This window comes from Vespa velutina, chromosome 21 (assembly GCF_912470025.1).
Source record: "Vespa velutina chromosome 21, iVesVel2.1, whole genome shotgun sequence".
Lineage (NCBI taxonomy): Eukaryota > Metazoa > Arthropoda > Insecta > Hymenoptera > Vespidae > Vespa > Vespa velutina.
Window position 1 is genome coordinate 2123691 of NC_062208.1, and position 14089 is coordinate 2137779.

Consider the following 14089-nt stretch of genomic DNA (forward strand, 5'->3'; position numbering starts at 1 on the left):
ATTATTATTATTTTCTTATTTTTTTCTTTTGTTTTTTTTTGCTCTTCCTCTTTTTTTTTTTTCTTTTTTTTTTTTTTCTTTTTAATCATCCGTCAAATTATTCAATGTAATAAAATAAGATCAATTAATCATAGCGTCAATTATAAAATTATGACGAATTATTCTAATAATAATAAAATTATAACTTTTTTTTTTCTTTTTTTTTTTTTTTTTTTCCCAAGTATCTCGCCAAATTGTTGAATGCGAGAGAGAGAGAGAGAGAGAGAGAGATCGATAGTCACGATGTTATAACGAGTGTAAGAGAGAGAGAGAGAGAGAGAGAGAGAGAGAGAGAGAGAGAGAGAGAGATAGGAAATATAGATATAGTATTACGAAAGAAAACTCGAAGAGATTATTTTCTCGTTATAAGATGAGATGTCGATGATCGAGTTTTATTGCTTCAACTTGAACAAGATCATTTCTTTATCGACAAGTTAAACGATCGATTATAAGAATTTTTCTTCTCCGACAAACTATCCTCAATTATCGCAAACTGTATCAACGTGACTGATTGCATTTGCCACGAAATAGGGAACCAACGCGATTCGATCGACGTTCCAATAAATAATCCTCGTTCTCTTTTCTCTCTCTCTCTCTCTCTCTTTCTCTTTGTCTCTCTTTGTCTCTCTGTTTCACCCACTTGAAATACTTTAATTGCTTCAACGGTAAGCCTCGTTTATCATCGTTAGTCCGAACCCTCGAATCAAAGCCATCGGTCTTCGATAAACTTGCTTTTTCTTCTTTTTTTGTCCTTTTTCTTTTTTTTTTTTTTTTTTTTTTTTTTTTTTTTTTTTTTAATATTTCCTTCTTTTTTTATTTCCATATTTCCTTTCTTTTTTTTTTCCCCGACGTTAAAAAAAAATCTGTGAATAAATATTGCGCCATTTTTTAGGATCTATATAGAGAGATCTATGTGGAACGATCGAGATCAAGATACTCGATCCTTCTTTTTTCTTCTTTTTTCTTTTTTTTTCTTTTTTTGTTTTCTTTTTCGTTTTGTTTCTTCTTCTTCTTCATTTTATTTCGTGTTGTAATAAATTTATTTCATCGTGGTCAATTAATGTCACCGTTTAATAAATTTTTTACTAGTCGTTGTCTTCGTTTTATTCAAATTTTCTGACGAATTTTTTATTGAAAAATTCTTTCATTTAATATCGTCATATCGACTATTTTTTTATAATCAATATATATATATATATATATATATATATATATATATATATATATATATATATATATATAATATTTGGAAACAAATTCGTATAAGAGAAAAATGAAAAGAAAAAAAAAGAGAGAGAGAGAGAGAGAGAGAGAATAAATAAATAGAAAAATAAATATATAAATCGTTCCTCTCTCTCTCTCTCTCCTATCAATCATCGTAAACAATATATCGAGATATTTCATCCCTTATATTTTCAGCTATGAACGTTCTTCTTTCGTTTCTTATTAAAAAAGAATTTGTGTATCTACCCTTAAATTTTCATCAATCTCTCTCTCTCTCTCTCTCTCTCTCTCTCTCTCTCTCTTTTCGAATATCATCATCCTAAGAATCACAGAAAAGACGGACGTTAATAAAAGCGCCTTTGCCCTTCGGCCCGTGCCGACGTCACTGATGTCACCAACGTCATCGTTGTCGTCGTCGTCGTCGTCGTCGTCGTCGTCGTAGTCGTAGTTGTCGTTATCGTCATCTTCGTCGTCGTCGTCGTCGTTGTCGTTGTCGTTGTCGTTGTCGTAATGCTGCTGCAGGCGTTCGTTTAACACGCGTTTGCAGATGGAACGAGAATGAACGAGTAAGGAGTAGAAGAAGGGAAGTGAGTTGGGGTGAGGTGGAATGGGTTGAGTTAGGGTTGAGGGTTTAGGGGTGGGTTTGGAGCGTCGGACGATAATAACGAAAAACGCGCTTTCATTTCGACACACACACACACGCACACACACACAGAGAGAGATACGCATATGGTTGTACGCTTATATACACGAATTCGTGCACACATACACACACATACACACACATAAGATACATTTCGAAACTTTGTGTCCATTTCCTTTCTTTATCTATTTTCTTATTTTTCTCTATATCCTTTCCTTATCATTTTCTATTTTTAGATACGGGATAAGAGTGGATCCAAGGCAATGGTTTCTATTTCTGAGCGGCAAGTACGACGGCGGTGAAGAGCATCCTTCGATTTTGTTGATCGTTTGTAAGTCAATCGATAAATTACATACTATTTTACTTTGATAAGTATATATATATACCATTGCAGTGATTCTCAATCCTTCATGCCATTTCTTTTTTTTTTCCTTTTTTTTCTTTTTTTTTTCCTATTTTTTTTTTTTTTTTTTTTTTTTTTTTTTTTCTTTTATTTGGAATAATTCCTGGAAATGCCTTTGTTACTTCTTTTTTTTTGTCACTGTTTGTGTTTTTATATATATATCTATATATATATATATATATATATATATATATATATATATATATATGTATGTATATATGTATGTATGTATGTACATATGTATATGTATATGTACAATGTATTTGTATGATAATATAAACGATTTAATAATAAATCTTGTCAAAGTATCATCAAACGTTTTATCATCGCTTTTCATATATTGAGAATCTCTATTCTAAAGAGTCAAAATGAATGAGGGATGGAGAAAAAGAGAGAGAGAGAGAGAGAGAGAGAGAGAGAGAGAGAGAGAGAGAGAGAGAGAGAGGTTCAAGTTATTTTCCTTTCATTTATTCGAGCTTTAATTATATTTCATAATTTTGAAGTAGAATTTATAGACGGTTAGTTGTACGTTTATCTTGAAAATCATGAAATAGATAAGAGATATACACTAGGTGTACTAAATTTTGTGGGATTTGATTAAAAAAAAAAAAAAATCGTCCTCTTTTTTTCTTTTCCTTCTTCACGTTGTTATTAACGTACTTTAATCTTTTTTTTTTTTTTTCTTTTTTTTTTTTTTTCATTTCATTTCACTTCATTTCATTTCATTTCACTTCATTTTATTTTATTTCCTTATATTTTTCTTTTTCAATTAATTCTTCGTTCTTGCTCCTTTTGCTCTTTATTGCCCACGTAGGTAATAAAAATATATATATATATAATATCATGACGATAGTTAAAGCAACAACGACTCATACACAATAATAAATCTCGATGAGAAAGGAAACGTATGCCTGAGATCTCCGTTGTGTCCTGAGACTGTGTAAAAGTCGAATTGCTGAGAGGCAACTCGTGTCTCATCTTGGCAGTCATCCCACCGATATCCACCGACTGCAGTGGGGTGAGTGGGATTTGGAAATTAATAAAAAAAGAAAATAAAGAAGAAAGAAAAAAAAGAAAAGAGAAAAAAAAGAGAGAAAAGGAAAGGGAAGGAAGAAGAGGAGAAGGAAAAAAAAAAGATTGAAAAAAGGAGGGAGAGCGAAAAATACGGACGAAAAGACAAAATCGTAAAAAAAGGAAGGAAAAGAGGAGATGAGCAGTGGGAAGAGGTGGGGCGGGGTGGGGGGGGGAGGAGGGATGTGAAAATGAAAAAAGCGTTCTGTTTGATACGAGAGATAGAAAGAGGAAAAGAGACAGAGAGAGAGAGAGGAAGAGAGAGAGAGAGAGAGAGAGTGTATGTGTGTGTACATGAAAGACAGAGAAGGATGAATGAACTGTAAAAGAGAGAGAGAGAGAGAGAGAGAGAGAGAGAGAGAGAGAGAGAGAGAGAGAAGGAAGATAAGGTATGCCGATAAAAGTTATAAGAGGTTACTTTTCATATTTATCAAGCTAACCTTCACATTTTTACCTATGATATTAAACTATGCTGTTATACTTTTTATTTTATTTTTTCATTCTTTCATATTTTCTTTTATATATATATATATATATTTTTGTTTTAATTTAATTTTTTTCTACTTTTTGTTTTTGTTTTTGTTTTGTTTTCTTATGTAAGCCCTCTTACCATTTTTACAATTTGTTTTCTTTTCTATCCTAACATACACAATCGACTCCTTTCGTTCTATTTCTTTTTGTTGGTTGTCATAGTGAACAGAAAACAGTACGAATTTAATACATATAAATTTTGTCATAATAGAAATCTCGTTGATATATGTATATATATATATATATATATATATATATATATATATATATATATATAAAATATATGTGATGATATTATATATATTTGATAAAAAATATAATTGTCATTTACATATATCCAAATTAATATTTTATTTCTTATTAATATCACATATGAATACATAAATACAATAAATTGTATTATATTTCTCTCGTTCTCTCTCTCTCTTTCTCTCTCTCTCTCTCTCTCTATCTCCCCTCTCTCCTCTTTTATTAATTTTAATCTCTCTTTCTGTTTTATTTTTTTAAAAAGTTTCCTTCTCGAAGAGTCAGTCACGTTGTCATTTAAATTCGATTTATCACGTGACGTTTATAAAAAACAATATTTAATTCAATCTCTTTATAATATTCTTTTAAATTTAGTAACAGCGTTGGATAAACAGAGATAGAGATAGAGAGAGAGAGAGAAAGAGAGAGAGAGAGAGAGAGAGAGAGAGAGAGAGAAAGCGAGAGCAAGAGCGAAAGAGGAACAGAGAGAGATAGTTGTGGCAGGCCTCTTTTTTAACGGGTATAAATTTCCTATGATAACTTTAAAATTCAGCCATATTATCAGTCATATTGTCCCTTCACCGAATGCATCTTATACCCGACTGAGCTTTCACTCAACTGAAAAGACTAAAAGACTAAAAAACTATCTCTCTCTTTCTCTCTCTCTCTCTCTCTCTCTCTTTCTCTCTCTCAAACTCTCTTTCGTAGGTAAACGCGAGTTGCATCGGTAACATTGTAGCAGCCTCGTTTGTGTTTGCAAGTAGTGTCTAGGAAGAAAAAAGAGAAAAAGAGAAGAACGAAAAGAAAGAAGAAAGATAGAATGATAGAGAGAGAGAGAGAGAGAGAGAGGGGGGGGAGGAAGAATTTGCTTGCATTATTTAGACCTAAGAGAAGATAATGCTCATGGGGAAAGTACGGTTAATAGCTCTCATATTTTAGAATCTACGTGTTCACTCTTTTCCTCTCTCTGTCTGTCTCTCTCTCTCTCTTACTCTCTCTTTCTCTTTATCTACATCTCTCTCTCTCTCTCTCTCTCTCTCTCTCTCTCTCTCTCTTTTTTTTCGTTCTACCTTCTTGCTCACCAATGTTATTGTCGGTGTTGCTGTTAGCGTTCTAAACGGAGTAAAAGAACTATAGTAACTAGAACTCAGTTCTTTTACCAGCCTGCTTTCATTCTCTCTCTCTTTCTCTTTCTCTTTTTATACTTTTTTTTCTGACCACTTGGCCTTTCTTTCTCTCTCTCTCTCTCTTTCTCTCTCTCTCTTTCTATTTCTATCTTTCTTTTTTTTTTTTCACTGTAAGGGTGGTCCCAGGACCAAGCATAATAATTTTCATACCGCGACCCATGCAACGAGATTGCTTTTTAAGCGGTACTCTTACGGCACCCTATCTCGGTGCTTTCGCGATTAGGGGATTAATTATTCCACGGACACCACCTCCACTACCACCACCACCACCACCACCACCATTACCATCACCACCACCACGTAGGAATTAGGTTCCTCCTGCGGGCTTGGATTGTCGCGATTCCCTTTCGTTCTAACCATCACCCCTCTTCCACACCCCCACCCTTTTGGCCCTCTGCACCCCTCTTCCATCCCTTTTCAACTTACTCACTTTTCTTTTCTTTACTTTTCGTTCTCGACTCTTTCGAGTAGTCTTCTCCTCTTCTATCACACGGTACGTTCCTTTTTTTCTCTTTTACTTTCCTCTTCCTGATTTTCTTGTCTTTTATTCTTCTTTTCTTTTTTTGAGAGGAAAAAGAAAAAAAAAGGAAAAAAAAAAAAAGAATTGTTTCAACCTTATCTTTTTTTCATTTTCTTCTTTTTTTCTTTTCCTTTTTTTTTTTTTATGACGAAACAAAAGAAAAGAAGCATTATGTCTGCCTTATATTTTTGTTTTGTTATCTTCTTCTTTTTTTATTTTTCCTTTTTCCCTTTTTTTTTTTTCTTTTTTTCTTTTTTATGAGAAAGATAAGAAAAATTATTTCAGCTTTATTCCTTTTGTCTCCCTCTTCCTCTCTCTCTCTCTCTCTTTCTCACACACACACACACACACACACTCTTTTTTTGTTTCTTCTTTTTCATCATCATCATCATCATCATCATCATCATCATCTCGCCTGTATCATCTCTTTGTTTTTTTTTTTTTTATCCTTCTTCTTCTTCTTCTTCTTTCTTTCTTTGTCGTCTTCTTCTTTACGAGGAAAAAACAGGATAGATATATTGTCGAGATAAGAAAAACCAACCAACACGAATCGTTATCTGTCTGTTCTTTCTTTACCAATGGCAAGTCGGTAAGGTTGAAAGTAAGGTTGGGGGTTTATACGAGAGCCCGTAATCAGGAACCAACCTTAACGAAGAAATCAGAGGGGTGCTTAAATTGGACTCGAATCCAATTGAAATTCTACGTTCTTTCCTACGGGCTTTTCCTCCCCGATAACCCACCATCTTTTCTCCCCACTTACTCACTCCTCCCACATATCCCCCTAATATATCAATCATTTTATCTTATGCATATAAGATGTATCAAATTAAAATGTTGACCGTATTAAATTAGTTTCGAGAGATGTATTACCTTAAAAATCCTATTATTCGATTTTCAATTAGGCTATTATTTCAAATAGAAAAGGAGAAAGAAAAAGAAATGAAAAGAAGAAGAAAAAGAAAAGGAGGAAGAAGAAACTATAGCAAGAAAAAAGATCTTTAGATCGAAGTGTTAGATAAGTTTAAGATATTTTTTTTTTTTAGAGAGAAAGAGAGAGAGAGAGAGAGAGAGAAAGAAAAGAAAAAAAAATATCGTACTATTTCAATCGTACGAATGATAATTTCTATTTTCTATGTCATTTGTAGCGTTATCAAATGAAACCATTTGGTCAAAAAAAATCAATCTTAATAATGCATTAATCAGTCTTATTAACTTACGATATTACGATAATGTTAGGATACTTTTTGAAATTCGTCCTCCGTCTCCCTCTCTCTTCTCCCTCAAAAAAGGAAAGAAGAAGAGAGGGTTGAAAAAAATCCATACGATAATGATTTCATTAAAATAGATATTTTCAATTGATCGAACATGCAATTGTAATAAAATATCCGATGATCCGATCATCTCGCGTGAACTTTTATGACTTAATCGTAATAAAATTAAAATATGACACTTCATTTCTTTCGATAATATAATAAGTATATATATATATATATATTTTATTTTTCTTCTTCATTTTCTTTTTGGTATTTCCAATTACATACGTATATTCGTATAACTTTTTATTATGATCTGATCGAAATCATTATTATCATAATAAGTATGGTTGTTATCACAACAAACCAATGTGAATAATTTCATTCAGTGTAATTGAAGATTTGTATTTTTACAGAACGGTAAATATGGTCGAATGCATTTGGAGGAGGTGAATGGGTGGAATGGGAGTGATGATAAATTTCAAACGAAATGAAATGTACGTGACGTTGGTAAAAATAGCTTTGAGAGGTCGGGAAACGTGGAGGGGAGTAAATACCCCCATCTCCTTCATCCCCCAACTATCACCTCATTCCATCCAACAGCCACTATCACTCGAATATATGTTGAAGTCGGTCGGCCGTAAACAGGGTTCCAAATTTTTTCATGTTTTTATCCAACACTCTGCCATATTTGGTGGTTCACACTTCGGCGATTCGTACAGTCTATCATCATTGACTATCTCGAGCGATTTCTCTCTTTCTCTCTCTCTCTCTCTTTTTTTTTTTTTCGTTTTCATTTATCTGATTGTACAAAGAAGAAAAGTAAATAATTAAATAGTGTATAAAGAAAAATTCGATTGTTCGTTAAATGTTTAAACAGTGGAAAATTTATTTTCGATGAATCCTTAGTAAACTTTAATTTCGTACTTTATGAGATTGACTGGGTATATCTATTCTATCTATCTATTCTATCTATCGATTTATCTATCCATGTATATATATATATATCACCTGTACTACAATTGCCGTCCAGAGAGTCATAGTTTTCTGCTTTGATATGTTTCTCTAGCATTTTCAAATAATCTTTCGCTCTCACTCTCTCATTCACTCTCTCTCTCTCTCTCTCTGTCTATCTCTTTATCTCTATCTTTATCTGTGTCTATCTCTTTTTCTTTTCTTTCTCAATTCAAAGCATCCCATTCTCGATCGTCGTAAAACGACATAGAAAACTAAAAGAGCAACATCGATAGGAACACTATATAACCGATAATAAAGTATACTCTTTTACCTCTTTCATTTTATTTATTTATTTATTTATTTATTTAATTTATTTTTTTATCTATTTTTTTTCTTGCTTCTTTTTCTCTCTTTTCTTTCTTCTTTTCTTTTTTCTTTTTTTTTTTTCTTTCTCTTCTTTTCTCCTTTCCATCTAACGATATGACAATACTTGGACGGTGGTATAGTCTCTTGAAAATTGGATTTTAATATATAAAATAAGAGAAGCATTGCGAATTTAGCGTATCGCGGAGGAGAAAGAGAGAAAGAGAGATAGAGAGAAAAAGAGAGGAAGAGAGAGAAAAGGCTCGTAATTCTTGCTGGAACTTATTACGTTCATGCTCGTTGAAACTAGGTCGAGAGAGAGAGAGAGATACATAGATAGATAGAGAAAGAAAGAGAGAGAAAGAGAGAGAAAGAGTGAGAAAGAGAGATTCTACTTAAGCCGTTCTCGTTCTACGTTCATAGCACAGCTCGTACTCATTCTTTCTCTCTCTCTTTTTCTTTTACTCACAAATACATACATACATATACAAACACAGACAGTCACACATACACACAGACAGACACACAGAAACATACATATGTGTTACGTTTGTTTCATATAGAAACTACGATTTTGATCGTCGCGAGAGACCATACGTTTGAAAGAGTTCCCTTCGGAAGAAAATAGCACGAAAAGGAAATGAAGAAAGACGTGATTCCCATTGGTAGCTACTCTTCGAGCTTTTCCTACGGCTTTTCCCTCGAACTAGCTAGCAACTGGTCCTTTTCTTTTCCTAACTACAATCTCCTCCCGTCCGTTTGGTGGTTGCTTTCGACGAAGGGAGAGAACTTTCAAGACGAAAACTTACTACTAACTTCACTGTAACTCCATGCTTTCTCTCCTTCTCTCTCTCTTTCTCTCACTCTCTCATTCTCTCACTCTCTCTCTCTCTCTCTCTCTCTCTTTCTCTTTCTCTCTTTATCTGATAACGTAACGAGTGAAAGGGTAAATGAGAGCCGCAATAGTAACATTTAAGCTTAGACAGACGTCAGGAACTCAGTAACATCCTAAAAGTGACTTCATCGTAAAATAATATCTAAATCTTTTTATATATATATATATATATATATATAAGTTGTACGTTGAATGTATGTATTGAAGAGAAATGAAGAAAAAAAAAAAAAAAAAAAAAAGAAAAAAGAAAAAAAGGAGAAAAAAGCAGATTATGTTAATGAAAATGAATTCTCTTTTCAAGTAAGAATTTTCTTTTATTTAGTGTTTTCTCTCTCTCTCTCTCTCTCTCTTTCTCTTTCTCTTTCTGTCTCTCTGTCGTTCTTTCTATTAACATAATGAGCTTTAGATTAGTAAGTAACAAGAATTTCATTGTTAACACTTGAGCTGAGTAAAATACTTTACAAGTGACGTCATCGTGAAATAATGTTAATATCTCTTTTATTTTTTTTCTTCTTTTTTTTTTTTTTTGATAATCACGTACCAAAGAGAGAAAAAGAGACAGAAAGAGAGAGAGAGAGAGAGGGAGAAATAAAGAAGCGAAAAAGAAAAGAAAAAGAGGATTAAATTAATAAGAATGAATTTTCGTTTTAACTATACATATGTAACTCAATTCTCTCTCTATCTCTCTTTCTCTATCTCTCTCTCTCTTTATCTATCTATATATTTCTCTCTCTCTCTCTTTCTCATAAAGGTGTATAAGAGCTCCAGTAGTGACGATTAATCTTAGACCGATACCGGGAACGTTCATGAACTGACGTCATCATAAAATAATACCAATTCTCTTCTTGATAATCGTGTGCCGTGATAAAAGAGAGAGAGAGAGAGAGAGAGAGAGAGAGAGAACATAAAAAAAAGAAAAGAAGAGGATAAAAATCGAGGAAAAGAAAGGAAAAGAAAATAAAAAGAAAATGGGAACAAGTTAATGAGAACGAATTTTTCTGTTGAATAAAAACGATAAGAAACGAGAACGATGAGGGGGAGAGGCCAATTATCGGACAAGCTTTTTCTGTAAATCATTTTGTCTCTCTCTCCCTCCCTCTCTCTCTCTCTCTCTCTCTCTCTCTCTCTCTCTTTATCTTTCTCTCTCTTTCTTTCTCATTTTCTTCATTTTCTTTCTCGGCGTCTAAAAAAAAAAAAAAAAAAAAAAAAAAAAGAAAAAAAAGAAAACAGAAAAGAAATAAAAAATATATCGGAACAATTTCGCTACGGAATCTTTTTGACGATTATACGCTTCGTCGTCGTTATGATATATAATAAAGAGGAAAATGGAGAAAAAGAAAGAGTGAGAGGGAGAGGGGATGGACTCAATGTGAGTCGTCATACGAATTACTTAATCTGAACATCACACATACATGTATACATACGTATATACACACATAGATAGATAGATACATATATACGAGTTGAATATAGTGTCTGAGCGCGGACTAATTGAATTAAATGAGAGATTGCACTCACTGAGAATGAATTCTATGTATGGTTAACTCACTTCCTTTCTCTCTCTCTCTCTCTCTCTCTCTCTCTCTCTCTCTCTCAAATTCATTTACTTAGTCATACGTATTTATTTAATATACGTAGATATATATACATAAATACATATATATATATATATATATATATATATATATATATATAAATGTTGTATTTCTCTTTTACATTTTGTTTTTCATCATCGATATCGATCATTTTTTTTCTTTCTTTTTTTTTTTTTTCTTTTTTTCTTCTAATATCTTTTATTTATTATTTCTTTCATTTCGTTAATTTCATTACCTTTAACAAATCATGATATTATTAAGTCATTGTATTAATGAATTAACTTTTAGGATATGCACGCGTACTACATCTGTTTATATACATAAATCTCTTTTTATTTTTTATTTCTTTCGACTTTTTTTTTTTATTCGTTTTATTTTTGATAAAAAAAAAAAAAAAAAAAAAAAAAAAAAAAAAAAAAAGAAAAGAATGGAACAAAAAAATAGATACATATTTGTATATATTTTAAAAGTCGAGTATGGGTTAATAAGGAATATTAAACTAACACATAAATCTTTAGTCGTACTCGTGTGTTATGTGCGACAGTGTCAAAGAGAAACTTTAATTAGTACTCATAATTATTCGTAATTAGCACTCCGGCGTTCACATTGCGGACTAACTCGTAACGCTTCTTTCTCTACGACCGTTCACGGTAATAAAAAAGAACGTGAACAGGAAAAAGAGAGAGAAAGAGAGAGAGAGAGAGAGAAAAAGGGGGGAGGGGGAAAGATAAAACAAAAAAGTGAGAAAAAAATAAAAAAGAAAATGGGAGCGAAAAAATGCTCGAACAAAAAAAAAATCAAACACAAGGAAATTGAAAATCTTTGTCTATCGTTTATTTTTACAATCATTTACTTTATCTTATTATTTATTTTTATTAATTCTTTTTTTTTTTTTCATCCCTCATTCGAAACGATAATATAGGAGAGAGAGTGAGAGAGAGAGAGAGAGAGAAGGGTGAGGAAGAGGAGGGATGAATGTCGGTCGAAAGTTTCTTCTAAGCTTTTATAATTTCACGATTTGAGGATACAAAAATTGATCCTTAATATGTTCACGTAAAAGAGTAATCGGATTTTTAATATCACTTGGATACTTTCGACTTATCCTTTACTTGTATCACGTATACCTTTTTATTCTTCATCATTTTGCTATACATCCTTTACGTTGAAGTTAGTTCTCCTCATTTCAACTATCCTTTTCATACACACACACACACACACAAATACATATACACATACATACATACATACATACATACATACATATATACATGCTTGATCCTTACGTTCAAGCTCGGATCATTAAACAGATGGCTTTCATGAGATATCCAAAGGACTTTAGTCGAGAGTTGTTACACCGTCTTCGTTTAAAAGAAAATCGGATGGATTTCCTTTGTAAACGTTTAATATAAGTAAGAAGAAAAACGATACGTGCGAGTTTTTTTTTCAAGTCGTTATTTAAAAAAAAAAAAAAAAAAAAAACTAAAAGAATAATAGAAATGGAAAGAATGAAAAGTAGGAAGAAAATTCGAAAATAAAATCATTGGAGCTCGATTGATCGAGCAAATGTTTTTCCTTTTCTCATGTTTCTTTCTTTTTTTTTTTCTTTTTTTTTTTTTTTTTGGCAAAAGGACAACGAAAGATCGTTAAAAATTGGCGATCCAATCACGTTTATAAATCGATTGTTATTTTTCCGTAACGTTTAATAATATAACGAAAGGTTGAACATTCAGGAGTGGACGTAAAAATACGTTTAATGACGATTTAAAAAAAGAAAAAAAAAAAAAAAAAAAGAGGAAAAAAAAAAGGAAAAAAAAAACAAAATCACGAACGAACTCGACAATCGAACAAATGCGTTTTCTTTCCTTCCTTTTATTTATTTATTCATTTTTTTTTAATTTTTTTCCTTTTCTTTTCTATATATTTTTTCTTTTTTCTTTTTTTTTTTCCTGCCAAAAAAATAACAAAAGATCGAAAAAGTTCGAAATCGACTCATTTATAGGATATTTTAAAACACTCAGTCTAATCAGTTCGCGTCAATTTTTCACTGAAATTTTTTTCTTTCTTTCTTTCTTTCTTTCTTTCTGTTTTTTTTTTCTTTTCTTTTTTGTTTCCCATCAAATTCTTACATCACGTAATCGAGTTTATCAGCTTTCGCTTTTTTCTTTTTATTTTAATATTCTTCTCTCTATCTCTCTTCTCCCTTTTTCTTTATTTTTATATCTTCTCTCTCTCTCTCTCTCTCTCTCTCTCTCTCCTTTTTATATCATCTCTCTCTTTCTATCTTTCTTCTACCTCAGGCTGTTACTTCGAACCTTCAACGAGTCGAGACACTCGAAGAGAGATAGAAAAGACTTAGCGAGGGGAAAAAAAAAAGTAAAAGTCTTAATTAGTGGCTGAGATCCGAGAGGTGCTCGAGGGTGGAAGTCGATTACCCTTAAGCTTGCGGGTACCTATCTTTTTCTCTCTCTTTATATATATATATATATATATATATATATATATATATATATATATATATATATATATATTTCTCTCTCTCTCCCTCTCTTTATTTCTTTCATTGCTCTCATTCGTTTTCACTCATTTTAGCCGATTTCTTTCTCTCTCTCTCTCTCTCTTTTTCTTTTTATTTTTTTTTTATTTTCTTATCTCAACCATCTCCACCCTCTGTGCACCCACCTCTCCCACTCATCACTTGTCTAACAAACGTCTCACCTCATTCATAGAAAATATTATTCTCTCGTATTTCCCATCTCTCTCTCTCTCTCTCTTTCTCTCTTCTTCTTCTTCTTCTTCTTCTTCTTATATTTCCTTTAAATTCTCAAATAAATTTTAACCCATAGGTTAATTTAAATGAAATGACCCGACCTTGCGTTTAACAAACTATCGAATTTTTCGAACGAAGCTAATGATTTCCATAGAAGCCCGAACATTTTCATCTGAGGGATGGGGGGCGGGGCGGGGGGGGGGAGGGAGGGATGGGTGGAATATATATACGTTATTATATATCTTCATCGAAATTTGATCTCTTCTCCTCCCCCTCTCTCTCTCTCTCTCTCTCTCTCATTATAATTTCCTCTTGTATCGATAAATGCATTCGTGTTCGACATTGAATTCGTTGAAAAATTAAAATCGTTTCGTACATTGTTACTCGAAGGGACT

At 32.2% G+C, this 14089-nt stretch overlaps 1 protein-coding gene across 13 annotated transcripts in view; it reads left to right on the plus strand.

Annotated features, from left to right (window-relative positions):
- Positions 1-14089, plus strand: part of LOC124956325 (diacylglycerol O-acyltransferase 1) — a 136709-nt gene that overhangs the window by 33597 nt on the left and 89023 nt on the right. For 12 of the 13 annotated variants that reach the window (XM_047512002.1, XM_047511996.1, XM_047511998.1 and 9 more), the window contains exon 4: positions 2143-2237. The exons of the other annotated variant lie outside the window; for it this stretch is intronic. In XM_047512002.1, the coding sequence (XP_047367958.1) occupies positions 2143-2237 (95 nt within the window). The remainder of the gene's footprint in view (positions 1-2142; positions 2238-14089) is intronic. 13 annotated transcript variants of the gene reach the window in all.